Here is a 15,360-nt window from a genome sequence, read left to right on the forward strand (position 1 = left end):
GGGAAAGCGCGGTAGTCTCAGCATTTCTCTAACTCGTTGCGCATGCGAGCATGACGCAATGCGATAAAATCGCAGAAACAGTATCGTATAAATACCAAATTAGCCCTCGCCCATTGAGCGAGGTAATAGAGCCTCCTCTGTGCTCGATCAGCTGATGTTTTGGCGGGAAGTAGAGAAGAATTATGTTGTATGATTGAGAACCATCGTAGCGGCGGTCTGGTCGCGACCGTTTGCCTATTGTTCTAATACGCACTGCGGATTGAGCCAGCGAACCAGTCGACATTGAGAACAGCGGCAGCGAGGGGTAGCTGGAGGGGGAAATCGCTATGGCTGTAACTGCCGCCGCTAGAGCATCATGGCTGTGGCCGCCGCTTGTCATATCGAAACGGATCAGAGATAACGGCGTCGAGTTGGGTTGCCGAGTGACTCACGTATGTTAGAGGATGAATAGAGTAAGGCTCGCATTTGTAGTGGAGAGTAAGCGGAGATGCAATTTCCAATAGACACTGAAGAACAGAGCAGCAATTCGTAGGAAAGCCAGAAGCAAAGCCATTGTTCTTAACGCTCCCTTTGGCTTGTGCTAAAAAATAATCAGGGACAAATATCCTATTCATTAATATTAAGTGGCTGCTTCAAAATACGTGTTCTATGAATCATGTCTTTGATATTATGACTAGGTACGAGAAACTTCTGTTTATCAATGTTCTAATGCTTCCTACCCTAATTTAAACCTTTATGCATCCTGAACACGTTTTGAAAACTGCTACGCCAACGCTAATTTGCCATGCAGTTGTTGGATTTGGTTGACCATTTGCACTGCTTGCATCCCATTTCCAATACGTTTTTTTTTACGTTGATGCGAGAGTATTTAGGTATTACTTCAGATAGCTGGGTGTTCGCCGGTACTCGAACTCGCTTGCGTCCCTTCACTTCAGTAGCCCAGTACATCGTTGACTGCGTTATCATGGAAACCCAATTGCAGTACTTGCAATTGCCCGGTCGAGATATACGACTAGAGCGCAACGCATAATTAGGTACTAATTTTTGAGCAAAGAGTCCTACCGTTCATTATTTGAACAAAATGATCGATTCTCTAGCTTCGTTCGAGTGATAAGACCAAGCATCAACCACAGACATAGTGAAAAAAAGACATTCAAACTTACAGCTGACATTTGCCGCAAAAACACAAAATAGTGTTCGGGTTAACTTTAAATAAAGTTAACCCGAACCATGCGGTCATTGGCAAGTTATTCAACTATTTTGTACAGAAAATTTTTACAGAACAGGACTAGTGTAGGGCATACAGTTCGGTGACCGCATAGTTCAAGCTCAAAAGACGAAAAAAGACGGTTTGATTTGTCTCCTCGCTCGTCACCAATAGACTTATTATCTACTGGGCTGAGTTAGACGCCACTCAGGAACATAGATCTCTATCCTTTGTCCGTTGTGCCATCGCACTGAGAATTCTATTACTAATTCCATATCTTTATCATCATAAAGATGTATGAATTTGATGGTTTAACTTCCCTGAGGTCTTTTTTAGAGGTTGCTTGGACCTCTAAAGTAGAGAATCGACTGTAAGATTGGTTGTGAAATCGGTAAAAAAACTTATCACTGAAATGCACGGCAATAAAAAGAAGGTAAATTATAATTTTTCATTATAATCAATTTTTAGCCTATTCTGTGGTATAGTCAACTTGAAAATGGCCAGTGGACGTTTAAAAGAAGATTTGAGTTTTTTTTTTTTTTTTTTCGCTTATTCTAACTGCCCTTCGTATCTGACGACTAGCATGTAACTTAATTTATTAAGTGACTGGCATTTAACTAACGTCAAGGACGCTGGGCTACTGTCGTACGTATTTGACAGTAGTAACTTACTTAGAACTAATGAGCTAACATCAACAGAGAAAACGATTAAGTTTATTTAATATGAAGTTTATTATTATTTCATTCCATATGCACCGTTGTTACTGGCATTGCGTTCAAGTTGTCAATTATTTTAGTGAATTATACTTTATGAAGGGGTAGAGGGGTTCGTCAACGATGAGAGCCAGGTACTCCTTTCTCCGATTGAGCCGTTTACTCTGTGGTATATCAAATAAATCGAACATGGTGTTTCGCTCCTCGTCCATGCAACACAATGCCAATATAGAACTACAGAAAAATCGTCTATGTGTCCCTGCTAAACGCGATAAAGATTACCGTTGAGATCCTGTACACAAAAAGGGCCAACGACTACCAAATTGAATTGTATTTAGTCAAAAGATGAAATGAAAGGCCACAACACTGAAAACGCTAAATCGAGCTTCGCAGTAAACAATGTCGCAGATAGATTTTCTGCGAGCGTATATTGTGGTATGCCCCGTCAATTTTACAATAGATAACCGAACAAATTGCTAGCCGGTACTTTGAGCAAAGCCATACGATTGATTAGTTCACAGTAAGATTTATAGTGCTTATTCAAAAGAGTATTTAGTCCATTAAAGGTTTTTTCATCCGCACTTAAAAAGTAAAATAAAGACAAATATTCAATAGTCTGTGCTGTTATTGGAGTTATTATCGTTATAGCCATTGTCGTCGTCGTCGTCGTCGTCGTCGTCGTCGTCGTCGTTGTCGTCGTCGTCGTCGTCGTCGTCGTCGTCGTCGTCGTCGTCGTCGTCGTTGCTCTTTGCCGAGGAACTTCTTCCAAGGGAAGTTAAATGTTCGGTGAAATCAACGTGCCTTACTGGACAGCGTCGTTCAATAGAACGGCGCCTTCTTCATATCGTCGCTATATCGAGAAAGCACTTTTTCTTAAAGGCTGTAGTTGATGAGGTTAAAAGGTGTTCTGCTTTCTAAAGGTCTAACGTGTTCTCGAGGTATTCATCGTAAAGATTTTTGGCTTCCTTCCGAATCCCGTCGACCAGGTTCGCCGTGACACTCAGTCGCTTAATCATTTCGTTCGTAGGCTCATCGAGCGTGATCATTTTCGGCGTGAAGCTTGTTGCCAACAGTCCCATAGCGGCGATTATTATGAGTCCACCCAGGAGCACGGGTATTTCGAATGCTGCAGGAATATTATGGAATTGGTCCTGTAGTACAAAGGATAAAACAGTTTCAGCAAAGATGATCATCAAACACGGGTGAGAGGACATCTATGGCTTTCCATGTACAATGCGATTACGTAAACAACAACAACAACGCAGTGCACATAATAGGTAAAGGTGGCATCGCAACTATATTAGATATAAACGCTAGTTATAAGACTGATTCTGTAATGTAGTATTATATCCATACGCATAAGCTCTCGGTCAACGACGCAGTAATTCAAATTCATCACATGTGATTCAAAAGGTTTTCGGTAGCTTTTATTACCCAGGTAACGATGACGGTGTGAGGTAAGCCGATTCCATCAACCCACTGTTTCAGTACTTGGCGATCCAAAACATAGAATACAAGCACAACAAGGGTCACCATCATTACACAGATTGGTATCACCGCGCAGGTGCCCGATAGAAAACAGCGACTCTGGACATGATACTCTTCCGAATCACGTCTTTCTCTGTAACAGAGAAGTCGTCACGATACAGCCAGTATGATTATTTGTTGCCAATAGTGATCGGATCGGCTCGGCTAAGAAAAATGCAGTGGCGGGAGTTTTGGGTGTTCGAGGGCGGGGAAGGGGAAGGGGAGGGGGGGGGGTAAGAAGACTGCGGGATCAGTGGCGAAGACTCCAGGCGTTACGGATGTAGACTATATCGGCTATTAGGGCGTAGCCGGGGATGCAAAAGGCGAGCGAGCAGGCTAACGGAATCTTAATTGTGGATGAAGATGTTCTCTGACTAATTTCCTAGCCGCATGTTCCTTTTACTAATATTATTCGCATAATTTTTTCCCAGCTGGAGAAAACATAAGGAAAGCGATTTTTTCTTTTCTATAGAATAAGAATCTCGCGATTGGAAGAGTACTCTCGTATATTTAGAAGTAAAGAGCTACATCATTGAATTAACTGTACTTTTGCATTGAACAATACTTTTATCGAGGCTATCGTACTTTTGCAATGGAAGTAATATCAAACCAAGTGATATTTACCCGATAATCTTGCTGATGTGGTCGCAGTGCGAAATCATTTTTTGCAGTACGTTATCCTGAAGGTTTATAGAGATAGCCCTTTCAATGAGTTTTAGCGATTCAGAAAGCTGGTTCAGGGCATTTGGCTGATTTTTGGATAGGCCCGGGATGAAGATCGGATAGAGCCAAAGGTCTGTGAAAGTTCGATTGATAGAACAAACACAAAATTGAAGTCAGTGTTGCCGAAGACCGTTTTTTCAAAAATTTATAGGCGCCATAAGGAACACAATGGCAGAGTGGAAGAACGCGCCGAATCAGTTGTTACAATGTTGTGGGAAAACAGGCCAAAAATTATGGAGGAGCTAAATTCGATGGAGCTTTGCACATGTGTCATGTAGCAGTATCTATAATATTATGCGTTATAATGCCTTACTTCTTGGTGATTACCCAGGGGGTACCCAGTTTTCGTTAGGCCTAACACTCGCAGCCCACGCGCGTAAGATGCGTAATGTAGTTCTTTCTAGGTTTTGATACATTTTTCCCCGATGGGTTACAGCAAAAACGTTGTACCGTAATCGTGTGTAAATGCATGCAAAATAACTGCTGACTGAGGTAACGAGCGCAAGGAGAGGGGGTGAGGCGTTATGAGGCAATGGAACATACTGATATTCGTAAAAGCGTTGAAATATCCAAAGCTTGCGTATGTTTTAGGTGATAAGACCAAGCGTATCACGCACCTGTTACTCATTGCTAGGCTGCTGCCACCGATGTGGCCATCAATCACAACGCTCATTAAGCAATGCTCCAAACACTGACCACATCCGTAATGCTATGCGTGTTGAATTAGCGGAATTTATTTACTAACATATTCATTGGACTGGACAACGAGACAGTACTATAAGATGTGGAATGCCGGCCGCAGACCTGATCACGGCCTTTGTCACATTGTCCGAAACGGACTTCTGTCAAATACGGGCGTCGCATGGTAACGAGCGGCCACAGAAAATCTGTGATTTAGGAAAGTAGGTCTTTTCAATAGACGGAACGCAAATCGCGTGCTTTTGCTATGTAGCACTAATTTGCTATGTTAAAGTTCTAAATCTCTTGTACTTACTTTTCATGCGAGCTATTTCGTATCCCAAGGTGCATGGCGCTTCCATACATCAGCAAAGCAGCCGATAAGGCTCGAAACTCGGTAAAAGTTAGAATGCAATTGGCTTTTCGACCGTGCAACTAGCCATCCCAAAGCAATAATCGGAATCAGCAATGATCATAATACAAGCAGCTTCAGAAAAATCGTGAATCATCCTTTTTTTTGTTATCTTAACGTAATCGCGCCGTATGTTGCGCCGTATTTTCAACGGCATGGCTGCCCATCTATAATAAAGTTATAGATAAGATAGGGGTGTCGCTTAACTTACGTGTCATGTGTGATCTGTTTTTTGCGGAATGCTATGCTGTTCTTATACAGTACGTACTTTCGCGTGCGATGGCTGGTCGACGTGCCAGCTCCGCGGAAACCTGCTGCATAACCTTTAGGCGATCAGCTTCGTCCTCGACGAGGTCGCATTTTGTCAGCCACAGCGACAACTGGGATAGGGTAACCCACACGTAACAACAAGTCAAAAGAAAGCACAACAGTATAGAATTATTAAACGGTAAAAACGAGCTCACTAGTTTAGCTGCTAGCCGGAAGTGCCTGCCTGTGTTAACCTGTTAATGGGTTTGTCAGCGTAGAGTTGTTCAAGCTTAGGATAAGCCATAACCTAGCACCCCATCAGTCAAATCGTACAGGATTCAGCGGCAGTCGTCGTATGAACGAAACTGATCACTTGTCGACGATACGAGCACGCTGCTAGCGTCACTACCGGTAGCACCACGACCGAAATTATCGTCATGGGGCCCGGCTATCTCCGCTGTGAGGCTGAAACCCAGAAGATTGTGCACGGTGGGAGTGAAAGGGGGTGAATAAAACGAGTTGTTAATCCAGTAGGTATTATGGCTGCCAGCGGCCTGCCAACGCTGCTAAGCCTGCTTCATCATTTCGCCGTGCTAGCCAAGCTACCTCGTTCTTTTCGATGTCATTTCATCGTATAGTGTGAGAATGTATTGCTACGAAGTACGCGGTCGTCTAACTCAATCAGGCTGAGTCGTAGTAGGTCATCGTCACGCCATTCAAGTATAGCGCTCCGTTTTCTGTCGATCCATGTATTCATGGAGAAGTAGAGGGCTAACCGGTGACCGCTGAATGGCAAAAGACCACGAGGGACGAGAAACAGCACAGCAGCGCCAGAACTGTGCTGTTATCACTTGCTAGCTTTCTGACCCGCTCCCCTTATATCAGCTGCTTACAGGGAATCGGTTGGGGCACGGTGACGACGACGACGACGATCACGATGTTGGCCGGGGGTACAAGGGGTCCTGGACTAAATGCATGCTGTGGGTGTGTGTGTGTGCGGGCGGCTGCTGAAACACATCAGGCAGGAGCAAGGACCGTTCGAACCTCTTAGCTCCCTTTTAAGGTTTATCTTTGTGGCAAATAGTCAGGGAGGCGGACAGGTAGACGGGCTAACGGTGATCGCGATGAAGGCATCGAAAACCGTCTCAGAATCAGCACAGGCTGGAACTCGCTAGTTTCTAGTTAGAGATATTCGGCAAAGGTAGGGGAGTTACGATACTGGCCGAATGATTAGACGATGCTATCGTTACTTACATACGATGATAGGGCAGAGGGTGAGTTAGTAGCGAAGATAGATAGAAGGAACGCCAACGATAGTGAACCGTAGATACTTACGTATACAGTGTACAGAAAAAAAGGTTTCTCGTTACAAGTTAGGACAATTGGCCAGACGACATTGTCATACATTGCAATGCAACTTGAGTAAGCCTATTTTCAATGAAAGTACGTATCCTTTAGGTATTTTCAGAGCAAAAACTGGAACAATGCATGCTTGTACCGAGATATATATATTATATATATATAATATATATATATATATATATATGGAGAGAGCGAGAGAGAGAGCTATAATAACACAACATTGATCGTGCAATTAGCTTAGCAATAGCTCGATTAGCTTGCCGAGTATTTGCAGAATTGAGCCACTATCGATTTTTATCATCGTGAATATCGCTCGCTAGTCTATCAAAACCTCTTGCTCTCCTTGTACTAACCTTCTGGGCATGATTTCTGCAGAACCGCTCAATATGAGTTATTGTCCTTTGACAGAGCGCCTGTCCCTGCGGATCGATGAAGACGAAAATCAAGTCGGCCATTGCAGCGATCACGTCCATGGCTGAGTCGATATCATACGTGTACCTGTCTCCCGCAACGGACCACAATGGAAAAAGGACACGTTCACAGATTCGTACACATTAAAAACAGCTGGAGCCAGCCGGTCTGTATGAGGTTGTTCCGGTACGACTTATCGCTGTTCTTTTCACAAAATATGTCTGACAATATCGAATAGGGTAAAACTATAGATTTATTTCGATAGCAAACAACCGACCTGTCTGCGCCGTCAACAAGTCCTGGGGTGTCAATAAAATTCACGAGCCTGAATTGATTCTTTGTTGACTCACTGACTTCGCCGCATAGGTGGTCCATGATGCCTGTAAAACATTAATGAAAACCCAACGAAAGTCGACTCAGTTTAACGTACAGCTTATTCTATGCTCTATATCATTTTATGCTAGTTATTTCTCAAAATGACAATACGGCTGACCTCCCGCAGATTCAAACTGGACCTATTACATTACAAAATGCCTGTGTGACAAAAATTATATAAATTAATTATTAAATATATATTAAATTATTCTAATAGGACTACGTTCGAAATCTACGCCGTGCTTGAATTTGTTCGCCAGTTGTCCGCGTCGTTGAATTTCCCCGAATATGCAATTTTAACACCCATATGATTTTTACATGTTTTTGTTTGTGTTTAGTCTATCGATTCATCCTAGCCATCATCTCCATTCATTTCATCGATCCGAATCGGGAAATTTCGTCAAAGTAACCCAGGTTAAACTGAGCCCAAAACACTTTTACCGCCCTTGAGACTATCCCACTACGACAAGCTAGTATGGGTACATAGTGATAAAATGACTAGTGGTTCCACATAGTGAAATTGCATGCCATCTGTACAGTTGACCTGGCACAAATCAGCCTATTGACAATCGCCCGTTCTGCAAGCGACTCAGATCGACTGATCGACGTTTCAGGAAATATTCATTCGCGGTCCCTTGCGCTAGCGTCTGATCGTTTCGATTCGGCCAACAAGTAACGGCCTTTACTACCACAGTTGATATGTGTACCCGGCCGTAATCATCGTCAAACATTCATATTAGGCGAAAATAACTAAACGCATAGATTGATTAGTCGAAGGCAGTAGAAACGTTTCTAAACAGCGTAATCATCGGTTTTTTTTGGGTCCAGCGATATTCTATTTTATCGTTATTATTTCAACATGTAGTCAATTGAGCGCTAGTTCTTCTTTATCCATCGACTGATGCCACGATCGTTGATTACGTCATCGAATTACGTAGGTAAGTAGATGTTCTTTTTTCTTTCTAAATTTAAGAACCTAACTGTGGCGCGGGCCACAAATGCTTCCCATTGAACCTTCATTATAGGCTTAATCCAGATTGAAGATTCGCTTATTACTAGCACAGTATCTAAGCAGATTTGGCACGAACACCCGCACATATTCCCATCAGGTTCGTCTTCTCGAACAGCTTCAACTCCAACGGAACGCGCTATTTAATTGAACCCAAAGCAAAAATGTAGCAACGGTAAGAAGGTGCGTTCTTTTAGATTCGGCAAATTCGGTGAGAAGGTAAATTCGTTCGACAGTACGCTTGCGCCATTCAGAATAAAGCCCCCCACGTCCCCCTCCCATCCTCCATCCTCGCGAACTGCTCTGTTTATAACATGTATAAACCTATCGCAGGTTGGCCAGAAGGTTCATTTACGACCACTCGGGTGATGCGTGGAGATGGTCGTGGTACGGTCTGGCCCTGCCTGCTCTTCGAGCGTTGTCTAGCCTGGTGCAACTCGGTCTGGCCTCATACGCACACATAAGGGTGTCTGTATATGCGCGAGCATATACTTACTGAGCTGAATACATACAGCCATCCCACTGCTATAAAGTAGTTTTCAGATGCGACGACGAGCTCACCGGGACGTGGACAAACTGACAAGGCGACCAAGTGCCTTCTATGGCGACTTCGTCTATGGCAAATGTCTAGTGGCAGAGCCAATGAATGCCCTCGGTGCAGACGATCAGAAATAAAATACAGTGGACATCTAGAGTGCGTCAGATCTGGAAATCAAGCAGTTAAAAGCAGATTGTGTTTCCACAGTTGACTATACATTTTCAGCATATCGTAGTATGCAATCTGCACGTATTGCTATTCTACGAAGATGATGCTTATAGTGTTAATAACAAAAAAGTGTACAATAACATTGGTTCGAAATATATTTTTGGCGGAACGTAAAATGACACAACTCCACAAGTCCGACTTCGTTGTCATGCTACAAAACGGAGACGAGGGTGTGCGTCCCGTACAGGTTCACGAGCTGTAGTATAATAAGGCATGCAAAAATTAATCTAGCAGTTGGAGGATCTTGCTCATAGCAGTATATACATTATTCTCAAGGAATAGTATCATCAAGTAAGATTGACAGGACGTCTTAAAGAAACCCTGAAAGCTTCGGTGTTATGTAACATGCAGGCTCTGTTACCTTTATTCTTGCCACCGCAAACAGCGCACTTAAGAGGGCAAATGTATGTACATTAAAAACTCATTAGGCGACGACTCACTTAGCAACGGTCACGACATTTAACGTGTCTCATTTTATCTCTCTATTGAGGCCAAACTATGGGGGGGATAGGTTGCAGATGAGGGCTATAAAGGTCTCCCATCCTCAGCCTTCAGCCACGTGCTTGCTGCCAGATTCTTGCATTGCTAGCTATAGCACTATGGCTTGGTCACCAATATAGAGGTGATGGTGAAGGCGACGGTGATGCTAGCGATTCGTTGCCTCAGTGCCAAAACTCACAGCTAGCGAACAGAGTCTCGCGAGTGGTATAATAATTTACTAGTGTGTACGTAACATGTCCGTACTAACGAACACAGACGTGCGTTTCGGAGATAATAGAAATACGGGGGTATACATCTGATGACGATTCTTTGTCTTTGAGTGCGCCGCAGCGCTTCGTCCTGACTTCGTGGCCCGCTCCGCTTTCACGATGAAGTTGTCGTTGTCTGGCTATTTTTTAGTTGATCTTATTCATACTCAGATTCAGGATGGCTGGGTCGAAAAAAACTAGATTTGCATATTGGGAATGGAGGCGACCTGAGCCATATACGAGACCCATATTAGATTAACTAAAGGTGTTCGTAATCTACAACAAGTGGAGAATCGCATCGAGATTAGATACAGCCAATTTAGAGAAACGGGACAGAGGCGCTCTGCACTTGCATGAAGCGAATCATTTATAGGTAGGAAAAAGTAATAAAGTACCATGTAGTGTTTACTTCGAAAAATGGACCCAAACAATAATAGCCGGTTGATTCAAAAGCTGTAATCAACGAGCGAATCGGCGGGGCCGGGCGATATATTTTTCGTTCCATGTTTTTCTTTGTGTTGTATGCAGCTGATAAAACCGCAGTATACCAGATACATTGCTTAGGTTGAGGGTTCGCTTTTACAAGCGCGCAGCTAAAACCGTCACAGTCTCCAAAGCATGATCACGTCACAGCTAACCACATCGTTTAGCCAAACTTGTTGTTAACACGAAAGGCAGTCACTCTTGAAGTAGCAGGCAATATTGCCATAACGGTCTTACAAGCATTCTAGGACGGTACCTGACGCCTCCGACGGCGACCGTAGTTCATTGACGGTCTCGCGGTTACCTATCACTGTCGCTGATGTCATCTGCATCCGGACGATGGTAATGGCGTTTGCCGCCTATCGTTACGGCAAAGGCAGCAATAACGCTTCACTGCAGCGCACTACAGCTGCTGTAGTGGAATATGCGCGGTACGCGCCTTTCTGTGTCTGACTGTGCCTCGATAGGGAATCGCGGTCAGGGGTTTAAGGGGATAGAGAAGGGTAGGGCACTTTATACAATATATAGACAGGTGTCAGTTTCAGGCGTCGTCCTGTCCTAAAAATAGGGCTTATTAAGGCAGCTACCGCTACTTGAGTACCGGCCATACTCTCAAGTTTGCTGCTTTCGCTGTTTCGAAGACGACCTCAAGCAGAGCGAGAGTGAAAGAGTGACAGGGGGATATATTTAAAGCAGGCGACGAACAGCGCGGAGTACGTCGGGCAGTGGTCCGAACCCCGCTCAGGGCCTGGAGCTGGATAAAGCGGAAGCTTCTAATTTGCTTGCCATGGTTTAACTATGCATACATGCGCGCACACACGGACACAGTCACTCAGACACGTAAGTAGAGAGACAGAGGAGGGCTCACATAGGTTCTCTTATCAGTTGGCCCAGATTTCCTCCGATGTCATCGTATATGCAAGAACCACATAGTAAAGAGGAGCTGCATAGTTATAACACTATATAAGCTTATCAATAATGTTAGGTTATCCAAAAAGTATTAACTGTTTTTTGGCTAGATGGTCTCTTTTTTTTTCTAAAATTATGGAAGTGCCTTGAAAATAGATCGTCTTGAATTTTTGTAAAAATTAACTATTTTTTGTAGTCCTATTACGATGCTGTCTAGGCCCATAAAAATGCATAATTGTTTATGATAAAGATGCGTTATTGGAAGAAACGGTCGCCTTCACCCTGGCAATTTCGATGTGGAAGATACTTCTCGTAGTGATCGACCAAAGTTGATAAGATCATTGCGGAAGTTACATTCGAATTAACCCCAGCAAAACCATAAGCAGCCATGATATTGCCAAAGGACATCCATCACAATTAGGCTAGTTACAAATAAGGTCGGTCTGCGGGGAGTACACAAATTGTGTTTTCGTCTGCTGCAAAACTATAGAAACGCCACGCCATTGGGTGAAATCTGGGATGGCCGACCACGTAATCACGCATTATTAGTTGCTGCCAAAAATTAACATTTTCACAATTCCAAAAAATCGATCAGAACTGAGGCCTTCTTCCACTACGACAGTGTCAGATCTAGACATATATAACCTAGCTAGACACCTGGTTTGAGAAAATATGCGTCGTATAGCCCAAATCTCGCACCGTGGGCCTACCACGCGCAGAGTTCTCTTAACACTGGTAATTTGGCTTTAATGGAGGGATGCAAAAACCATTTGCCGTAATTTTTCGCCTAGAAATCATAGAAGTTCCATGGTGATAGGATGATAATGTTACCGAGAAAAAAAAATGGCACCGAAAGCATTAGAGTGGCGCATATTTAATACAGGAGTGTTATTTTTGCTTCAATTTTGGCCTAATACATTTTAGAGGGTCCAATATGAGTGGCTTTATCGTACATTATTCTGTAAAGTATCTGAGCAAACGATCATTAAACAATCTCTTTAACGATTGTGTGGACCTCGAATGTCTTGTCGAAAGTGGAGGTTGCCTTGACGTTAGCTTGTGCTGCCGTTCCACATCTGTATCACCGGAAGTCTACTTGCGCCGTGTCGTAAGGACGGAATGTGACAGGGTCACCATGGGCGTCGTTGTTGCCTTTTCTACCGGGGTCAATAATTCATGCTCGTCTTTCTTAATACACTCCGCTTAGCGCTACCGTTCTCTATTTCGTCTCTACCAGCATAAGCAGCTTCGTTAGGAAAAAAAAGACGAAGAAGGAAGCTAGCGCGTTCCGCACCATCCCCAAATTTCTATCTTTCGCTTTTAACTCTGAAAGAAATCCAGTTTACTCTATGATGGCTTACCTGGAGGAGGAAGTGACTAACGAGCACGGAAGAGGAGCCGACAAGAGAAAGCAAACCCTAGACTTAAGTGGTAGAACAGATTAAATTCCGTGTTACACTGGAACACAGCTAGTGCTAGAACGGGAACACGACAACTCAATCCAACCGTTTCATGGGGACAAAGCCCAGTGTTTTCGAAAGGCCCGTCCTGGCCGCTACTGCAGGACTGATTTCACTATTTTCTTTCAATTTTTTTTAAGCTAAAGAGACTTGGAGACTACAGAGCAGGAGTCTTCGGAAAGAAAGATTGTTTAACTAGTTTCTCCCCTACAGAAAACAGACAGATGAGCTGGGGCCAGCGTGTAGTTGGCTGAAGACTGAAAGCAAGCGTACAGGTCGAACTACCCTTAACGCTTACCTATACTTGCGGTCTATCGTATCTGTTTGTACGCGGTCTGGTATAGCCAGCCTGTGAGCCAGTGATTGCCTGTGAACGACGTAGTGGATGCGTACATTGAGTGCCGCTGACGTTAGCCGTTCCTTTCAGGACGACGGGTCTTCGAAATGGTTTCGTGCCAATTTGGCCGACTGTGCAGCTGTCCGGAAGCGCTTTGCATACAACCATACTGCGCATAGAATAAGAGCTCACACCTGTACAATCGGCACTAACTCATATATTAGGCCACAATAGCACTACATATAGTTGCTAAGCTATTGTGTAATGGTTCAGGGAATCATCAGCTCGAGCAGGACTAGTTTACCGACTTCGAGAACGATGCTGTTGGTCATTGGAAGTTGTGCACAGCGAAAAAAACACAATAATGCAGTAGTATCGAGTAGGATAAAATGAGGTTCGCGGCGGGCTTGCGTCGACGATTCCTCCGCTTTCCACAGCCCTTCACTGGGCAGCTAGCTACAAAAATTGCTAGCTGACCCCGCGAAGAACGGTAGAAATGCAGATATTCTTCCGTTGGTCTCAGCTTGCCAATGATATTGGCGATGTACGTCATTCCGCTATTATCTTCAAATAGAGTTGACTATCGGCAATCGACATGTTTCCCTGATCACACGCCTCTAAAGAGAAAACACATTAATGCGCACGCAGCATACCTATGGTCAATTTCGGACGTGCGTCGTGACCCTCACCTGGAATTTTGGTGAGAGGTTCGAATTTTGGGAAAAGCTGCATAATCGTGTTGGACGAAAGGGTCTCACGTCTTTTGCCATGACAGATCAGGCTGAACTTCGATGTCTCCATCGCGACACCTGTTTTCTGAATATCTTCACCAATATACCTGAAATTAGAACGTATTAGGGTTATTTATCAATATATTCCTGCTGCCTAATCAATTACGTATGCAAACACATAACCAAGTCTCACAGGTTTATATGTGGGAGATTCGCAGGCTTACGGATCGCCTTTTACGATACAACAGGCTAAATGTGCTTTTCTCGACACAATGAAATCTAAAGTGTATCTGATAGCGAGGCGATAGTTATAGTGCCCACTCTGAAACGGTCTTCATTTTCCGTTTGGGTTTTCTAGCCATGGCACAGTAAGAGATTATGGTGCATACGATTCGGTCGGTAGTCAGTCACGTCAATAGAGGCTGTTGGTTTCGTTCAATTCTGCTCGGAGAGGACTCCGAGAGTTGACTCGACTGACCAGGAGACGCCAAAAGCGCCAAGTCAAGAAATCGCCGAATGGGACGACAACGATGAATCGGTTGGGCTTCTTAGCTCGCTATAGTAATTATCACATTCCAGTCGAGATTGCGCCCTTGGGAATCAGACAGTCGAGTCGCAAGTGAGAGTTTACTGTGATTCGGGCTTCTGCTGCCCCTCTCTCGCTTTCTCTCATAATCTCCCGGTTTTTCTCCCTATCTCAGATCTAACACTTGCGCAAGCGCTCAGAGAACAGTTCGAATTGCCGAATAACCGAATCGAAGTGGAGCGGACCACACAGGGCCATCGGCTGGACCTTACAATACGGTGCCAGCGATGACGATTTGTTAACATCTATGTAGTCTCTTCGGGAAATTCTTCATTGACCAAGGCACGCCGCCGGAACTGAAAATACAGTTTATGAAACTCGACCGTAGTAATGAACGCGTCGACCACGCAAGATGTATTGTACAAACACTTGAACGTCAGCCATACTGCATCTGGCGTTCAGCTGCACCAAATAAAACGAACGCTTTGGCCAAGTTTTTTATGATAAAGAAAAATTGTACATTACTCTCGTTCTTTCGTAACGTTCGTGGCTACGATACGCAATGTTTACAATCCTATATATATTATAGTAATTGTCAGCTACTAGCCAGATGCGTTTATGAGTTGTCACGACAATTGCTCGCTCCTATATAATCTATGCAGTTCTACTCCACTTTGCTCGATAACTTTTGTTGCTGCACCACTAGAGCATATTTATCTATCCACCATTGAAC

General features: G+C 43.9%; 1 protein-coding gene across 3 annotated transcripts in view; it reads right to left on the bottom strand.

The window, feature by feature from the left end:
* Nucleotides 1-1,919: 1,919 nt before the first annotated feature.
* LOC111264729 (EH domain-containing protein 2) overlaps nt 1,920-15,360 on the bottom strand; it is a 96,243-nt gene continuing 82,802 nt past the window's right edge. For all 3 annotated transcript variants that reach the window (XM_022840842.2, XM_022840844.2, XM_022840846.2), the window contains 7 exons: nt 14,060-14,208; nt 7,560-7,662; nt 7,225-7,369; nt 5,529-5,640; nt 4,072-4,243; nt 3,355-3,541; nt 1,920-3,071 (listed from right to left, as the gene is read on the bottom strand). In XM_022840842.2, coding sequence (XP_022696577.1) covers nt 2,835-3,071; nt 3,355-3,541; nt 4,072-4,243; nt 5,529-5,640; nt 7,225-7,369; nt 7,560-7,662; nt 14,060-14,208 — 1,105 coding nt within the window. In that variant the 3' untranslated portion in view covers nt 1,920-2,834. The remainder of the gene's footprint in view (nt 3,072-3,354; nt 3,542-4,071; nt 4,244-5,528; nt 5,641-7,224; nt 7,370-7,559; nt 7,663-14,059; nt 14,209-15,360) is intronic.

Source organism: Varroa jacobsoni, unplaced genomic scaffold, assembly GCF_002532875.2.
Source record: "Varroa jacobsoni isolate VJ856 unplaced genomic scaffold, vjacob_1.0 scaffold_891, whole genome shotgun sequence".
In the NCBI taxonomy this organism is placed as follows: Eukaryota; Metazoa; Arthropoda; class Arachnida; order Mesostigmata; family Varroidae; genus Varroa; species Varroa jacobsoni.